This window comes from Bidens hawaiensis, unplaced genomic scaffold (genome assembly GCF_021521415.1).
Source record: "Bidens hawaiensis isolate Kalapana, Puna unplaced genomic scaffold, B.hawaiensis_p1.1 tig00028811_1, whole genome shotgun sequence".
NCBI lineage: Eukaryota > Viridiplantae > Streptophyta > Magnoliopsida > Asterales > Asteraceae > Bidens > Bidens hawaiensis.
The window spans coordinates 9,639-17,044 of record NW_027505135.1 but is presented as its reverse complement, the minus strand read 5'-3'; the positions used below and the strand labels follow the sequence as shown (position 1 = coordinate 17,044).

Genomic DNA, 7,406 nt, shown 5'->3' with positions numbered 1-7,406 from the left:
TATCGTTTGACATCACAATCCAACTACTAGGTTTAGTAATTACTGCGTAATCAATATAATCGAATCTGGGATTAAGTTGAATGTCACATTAACCGAACCTAGAGTGAATGCTTTTATTAATATTATTTACAAATCGTTTTTAAGTAATAATTAGTTTTAAATATTTTTCTAAAAACTGCTTGACATCGTCTGTCCGTCTTAGTTAATTAATTTAGTTATATTAAATTAGCACTTTCCTTGAGTCCTTGTGGAGACGACCTTACTTACCCGTACTAGTTATAGGTATTTAAGTCCTTAATTAATTGTTTTTGAGTAGATCACGACAGCATACGTCACCTTCCAGGAAAATAACATGTTTAAAAATTACTTCTTGTATTTAGAAAACATGAATGTTTCAATCAACAAGCACGAAGTTTAATTTTTTAGAAATTTCACAGTATAGAAAACCATTTATTCGAAGTTATTAGCACACATCAAATGGTTGTCCACAACAAAGAAATAGAAGAGTCATCAAAGGTTCGTCTACCTCAAAGTGATGCAAGAACTTAGCCACTCATGGGTATAAAGATAAACATAATCGAACTTCAATGATTAAGATTAAACATGAAAGATTGAATTGTTATATGGATTGCTCTTACAATCTTGGATTCTTTAACAAACTAAAAATTACAAAGGAAAGTAGTGAATTGGATTGTGGATGATGATGGTGAATGATGGTGGAATGGGTGGATGGTAAGTGGCGGTATGGTGGTTCATGGTCTACAAAGTGAGAAGCTTGGAGTTGAATTTGTAGCTAATCAAAATGTGAGACACAACCTGTGCTTTTTGAACCACAGTCCGTGTATGTGACTTTTTCCATTTTTGTCTAATCTGCTAGTTGGAGAGTTGACTTTGAGAGGTGAAGCACGATCGGTGTCTCACCAAGACACAATCATGCTCAACTTTGTGGGATCCACGCGTCTTTTGTCTTCACTCGGGAAGGAAACAAGGGCCATGCTTTGTGAGGCACGACCTATGCTTATGCGGTCTTCTTTTTTCTTTTCCTTTGGGTTAAGGGCTTTTCTCACATTTTATGCATTTCATTCTAAGGATAGAATGAAGATGACTGAGTGGATCAGTGGCTCACCAGTGATCTAAATAACCGTTAAAAAAATATTTTGTAAATAATTTAGTTTATCAAACAAAATTAAAAATAATGAGATTAAATCCCAAAAAAAAGTCAAGCAAAATTCCATCCACCTAAGTTTTCTCTTTCTTATTAAAAATTTGGTCACAACAAATGTATAAATTCCATCACTGACGAAAAAAATTATAAAAAAAAACCCAAACGCATTAGAGAGAGAAAGAGGCACCCCCAAAACCAAAAATCATTCCTTTGAAGATCTTGATTAACAATTCTTAACAAACCTGTTGTTGGTGGGGTGCGTGAAACTGTTACTGGGTCTGCTGTGTTTCTTTCCCAGAAAGAAATAGAATTTATTAATATGCAGAAGAAGAGATGGAGGAAGTTAGGGTTGATGAGGCGAGTGCTAACGTGCGCCATATTCTTGATTTCATTGGTGGCTTTGTTTTCTGCACATTTGCATCTCTTCTTCCCACCTTCACAGCTTTCTTTGCTGCCTGATCCTTACAAGCTTCCTACGGTCAGTCAGTTATTATTATTATTTTTTAATATTACTATTGATTGGTGTAGTTAGGGTTTATCTTTTTTTTGGGTTATTTTATACTTTTCTTGAAATGTAGTTTTGCCAAAAAGTTTTTGGTTTTTTGGGTAATGTTTGATGATGTTTTTATTTTGTAAACCAATATTGAATTGAAGGAGTTATTTGCTTGCAAAGGTTTGTGGACTTTGATCACTGAAAAAGTTGCTAATTTGGGCAAATCTTGTGACTTTATATTATAAAGATTTGTGGGTTCTATCTGTTAAGCATTTGTTAATCCAAATGGGAATTTTAGGGGGTTTGGGGATATATGTAATTAAGATATAAATCTTGTTTTGTTTGTTGATTATTACTCTAATCTTGGTTGATTTACTTGTTTTTTTTTTTTTTTTTTTTTTCAAGCTGATATTTTCTGATTTGGTGTGTGATAAGCACAATTTTGATATACCAAATGATCTAATTATTTGTCGCAGGGAAAAATTGTATTAAACTATTTGTCTGCTTGAAATTTGTTCAATTTCATTCTCAAAAGTACTATTTCTGATATTCTTGTGGCGCTTTTGAATCGACAATGAAGGATTCAATCGGCATGAAATTAGAGGCTAAATGTTCTGTTGCTTGATTTTTAGGTTCCTTTTTCGGATGTCTAAATTAAAATGTCTGATTTGTTATTCTTTTTTGTCTGTGGGCTCCACACGAATGTTACTGATCTTGGGTAATTTAACTTTGTAGCAACATGAAATTCAATACCAAAAGTTGAGCAGAGAGCGAAGCTGGATTCGACCCCATTTGTCAAAAGCTCCTCTCCCTGCTTTCAAGGTTAAGGCGCTTCACTTTCAACATTTATACAACTTTAAGTCCTGTTACGCTTTTATTTCCCGTTTAACAACTGATTTCAGGAAGTTTGCTATTAAACTGTCATATGCGAGCTTGAGAGGGGTGTTTTGTTAATACACTTAGTTTTTTGCTGTTATAACTTATAACCGGGCTATCATTCCTGCAAAATGTCCGAAAACACTATTTTCTGCAAGAAAGAACGATTTTCGAAGGGAAATTTACAATATAAAACGACAAGTTTGCACTGACTGACAAATTTTAGTGTTTTTCTATAATGGTATTCGGTAGTTTAATGGTTTTAGTCATGATTTTTAAAATTGAGTGACCAAATTAGGGACGGGATAAATTTGGTTTGCATTTTGTAAAAGTCCTTCAATCTTCGAAGTTAGAATTAGTGTGTATTTTGTATTGATACAAATGTAGTCATGCATCTTTCATGTTTTCACTCCTTTAGACTTGACAGTTGGATGGTGCTTCTAACCGCTCGTTGGAATTCAACAAACTTTGGAAGCCTCCTCCTAACCGTGACTTCACCCCTTGTGTCGACCCAAGTCCATCCTATTTAGGTAACCCCCTCTTTGATCTTGTTATATATAAATGTTTAAAATAAAATTAATCAACTTTTTTATATTTCGTTTCGTTTATTTTTTACCTCAGCTCCACAAGAAACTCGAGGTTACTTGCTTGTTCATACAAATGGCGGCCTCAATCAAATGCGCGCCGGGGTACGTTAAACTATTACTTATTTGTTCATTTGGCAGATTATTTTCCATGATAATATAATAGGTAAATTAAATATATATTTGGTTTATGTTTTATAAACATTGACTTGTTTTTTACTTTTTTACTATTTTTTTTCCATAGATATGTGATATGGTGGCTGTTGCTCGTATTATAAATGCTACTCTCGTAGTGCCAGAGCTTGATAAACGCTCATTTTGGCAAGATACAAGGTCCGGTATTCCAAAATTATTAAAAAAGAGTATATAATAATTTTGGTTTTGGACACTTAAAACAGTTTAATTTGTTTGAAATGCAGCAACTTCTCTGATGTGTTTGATGAAGATTATTTCATTAGCGCGTTGGCTAATGATGTAAAAATAATCAGAAAGCTTCCAAAAGAACTAATGACTGCCACCAGAGCCGTTAAGCACTTTAGAAGTTGGTCGGGTATTGATTACTATGAACAAGAGATTGCAAGCTTGTGGGATGATTATCAGGTAAATTAATTTGTTCTTTTGCACCTGATTTTTCATTGCAAATAAACAGTGATCCATGAAAAATTTAAATGTAATAAGCATTTGATATCAGAAATTTTTTGTCAAAAATTTGCTAAATCTTAGCACATTCAGCCTTTGTTTTTGCAAGCAGATGATATGTTTTATTTAGCAAATTTTATTTTTTTATTTAAGTTTTGAGTGCCAAATATATATTTCCCAAATTCATGGTTATAATGCCTTTTATTTTATCTTATTTTATTTTGTAGTTATTCACTTTATTGTGCCTGATTTTGTGTTGCTAAATAATGAAATAAACAGTGATTTATGCAAAAATAAAAAAGAAGATAAATTGCAATAATTCAGTCACTCAATTACTATATTTTTCCACAAAAATAATCAAACTTAACAGTTTGCCCAAGAAAATAAAACATTTTCTTTACAAGAATCAGTGATCTTTGAGAATTTGAGGAAATTTAAATGTAAAAATATATTTGTCATATTATACTTTACAAGGTTTATTTATTTAGGTTGAGTGTCAAATATATATTTCCCAAATGAATGATTATTCTGTATTTTTTGCTACATTTTTAGACCTTTTTTGTTCCCCTTTATAGTGGATACTATGTTTCTTGTAGCTATTGACTTCTCACCAAAAGATTGAATGAATATATTCTTATCTTGTGACTAAAAACATTTCTTTTTAGATTCAAAGTGAAGGTATGACAACTAATAAACTAAAATTTTAATTATTTATTTTCTCTTTTTAGGTTATCCGGGCAGCAAAATCAGATTCAAGATTAGCCAATAATCACCTTCCTCCAGATATTCAGAAACTGCGTTGTCGTGCATGTTATGAAGCCCTTCGTTTCTCGCCTCGTATAGAAGCAATGGGAAAAGTATAAAATTTAATTTAGTTTGAATTATGGGAACACTTTAGCATATTTTGATTGATAATATCTTTACAGTTGTTGGTGGACCGAATGAGGTCTTATGGTCCTTACATCGCTTTGCATTTGAGGTATGAAAAAGACATGCTTGCGTTTAGTGGATGCACACATGATTTATCGATCGAAGAAGCTAACGAGCTTACTGCTATTAGGTAAAATATATTATTATTATTATTATAATGTATAGTCTTGATATTAAGTATAATTATTCTTGGGTATTTTTTTTTTGTTTTTTAAGGGAAAATACGTCTTACTGGAAAGTGAAAGATATTGATTCCACTGAACAGAGAGCAAAAGGGTATTGTCCGTTAACTCCAAAAGAAGTTGGAATATTCCTTCGGGCCCTCGGATTCCCTCCTAGAACGCCTATATATATTGCTGCTGGAGAAATATACGGTGGGGATTCACGTATGGCTGATATTACCTCTATTTTTCCCATTTTAATGAGAAAGGTGTGCATCGTTGACTTTGATTTCTTTGATTCTTACTGCTTGAAGATCTTGTTGAAAAGTTAAATCTTGATATAAAGAAAATATTGGGAGGACCAACAAAATAAAAATGTGAAACGATAAAACTAGGATCTAGTGGCTTCCTAGTGATTGACTTGACTTAATTCTTTGACTTTGACTTCGACTTCTTTCTTTCTCGTACTATTTTAAGATAGTGGTGTTCTTGTTGTAAATTTGAATCTTGAAATTAAAGAAAATATTGTGATGGGACCCACAAAATGAAAATGGGAAATGACTAAATTAGGATGCAGTCATTGGGTTGACTTCGACTTTGAGATCGTTCTTTCTTTTACTGTTTGAATACTTGTTAAAAGTTTGAAATTTAAAATTAAAGAAAACGTTTTTTTAATTAAATCTTAATAATTTGTTTGCCCCTTGATCTAGACAAACCAGAATTCCTAAGTAAATTAGACTTGCGATCACATATCAATTTCTTGTGACTCGATGTGACGGGACCTACAAATGAAAATGTGAAATGACCAAATTAGAACTAGTCTGAGTTGACTCATTACTTTGACTTTGACTTCTTTCTTTCTTTCTCTTACTATTTGAAGATGGTGGTATTTTTGTTGAAAGTTTTGAATCTTGAATTTGAAGAAAAGATTGTCGTGCATCTAATTAAATCAGGACGCGTTACTAAATCCGACTTGCAATCACATTCCGTTTCTCTTGAATCGATGTAATGGGACCCACATAAATAATAATGTGAAATGACCAATATTAGAATGTTATTGTCTCAATTGCTGCATTTTTTTTCAAAATCTTTTGTTTTTTTTTGTAGGAAAAATTAGCAACTGCTGAAGAACTTGAACCTTTCATCAACCATGCATCCCAAATGGCTGCTTTGGACTACATTGTATCTGTGGAAAGTGACATTTTTATCCCCTCTTATTCGGGGAATATGGCAAGGGCTGTTGAAGGCCATAGACGGTTTTTGGGACACCGAAAAACTATTTCTCCTGACAGGCAAGTAATTAGTTTTGCCATTTTTCAAATAATTACGGTCAGTGTATAACAAAGGTCCAATGATATGGTTCAATATGTCGATAATAAAATATTGATGTATTTGATCTTGTTACAGATATCCTTGTTTTGTTGTTGTTGATGGGTATTTGACTCTTGAAATCTTTATTTATATATATTTTTAACAATTTCTAAACAGTTATGGTTAATATTTAACAAGAAACCAATAATATGGTTCAAGAAGTGGATTTTATCAAATATTGATGCATTTGATTTGGTTTCAGATATCCTTCTTTTGCTGTTATTAGTTTTTAGAGGATATTTCTGGTATTTGATTATTGAAATATTTGTTGATCTCTCTCTGCTCATTACTCATTGATATGGCCTTCTGATTTTTTTTAATTGTTAAATATTTTTTTTTATTTTCATCAGAAAACTCCTTGTTCGAATTTTTGACAAAATTGCTAATGGCACAATGAAAGAAGGCAAGAAGCTTTCAAGTCGGATAATTGAAATGCACAAAAGACGGTACGTTTATCATCTCTCTCGTGTTGATAATCATGGATGCGTAATGTCTTTCATAAACGAGTCTGTTTAATAAACAACGCGTTTACGGGCAGACTTGTGTTATTGTTTAATGTTTAATCAAACAGGTCGACCCGCTAACCCGTTTACGACCCGTTTTACCAACTTATTATTACAACCCGCCAACTCGTTTAGACAAATGGGTAAAACGGATCGTGCTTGGGTTACACGATTGTGTGAGTGTCCGGGTTGTGGTTGACGTCTTGTCTTTACTACAAATTCGGTTTTTGAGTATATTTGGGGTTTTGGGTTGCACTACTTTATCAGATCCTTATAAGTCACATAACATTCAAATTAAAAACGAAAATCCCTATACTCGGCCTGATTTGGCTATTTCCGATTTTAATTACACGCAAAACCGAAATCAAACTGAAAATTCAGTTTTCATGAAAACATAAAACCAAAGCGTCGGTATTTGTTCGGGTTCGCTTATTTCGGCTTTGTCAGTTATGGATCGGTTAATTTGGTTTCATTTATTGGTGCGGTTGTTGCAGGCAAGGCTCACCAAGGAAGCGAAAGGGTCCAATCACGGGGACAAAAGGAACTGACCGGTTCCGTTCAGAAGAAGCATTTTATGTTAACCCGTTGCCCGATTGCTTATGTCAAAAGGAATCGACAATATATGGAAATAGCACCAGCACCGCCGCTGTCCTCAAATAGGCCCCGAAAACGGCTTGTTTTGTA

At 33.1% G+C, this 7,406-nt stretch overlaps 1 protein-coding gene across 1 annotated transcript; it reads left to right on the top strand.

Moving 5' to 3' along the window:
• The first annotated feature begins 1,463 nt into the window (after positions 1–1,463).
• On the top strand, positions 1,464–7,406 carry LOC143610974 (O-fucosyltransferase 7-like). Its single transcript, XM_077085309.1, has 12 exons — positions 1,464–1,643; positions 2,394–2,480; positions 2,962–3,064; positions 3,156–3,223; positions 3,363–3,451; positions 3,538–3,718; positions 4,486–4,614; positions 4,684–4,817; positions 4,904–5,117; positions 5,956–6,140; positions 6,570–6,665; positions 7,217–7,406. The coding sequence occupies exons 1-12, from the start codon at positions 1,485–1,487 to the stop codon at positions 7,380–7,382; spliced, it is 1,611 nt and encodes a 536-aa protein (XP_076941424.1). The 5' UTR covers positions 1,464–1,484; the 3' UTR covers positions 7,383–7,406.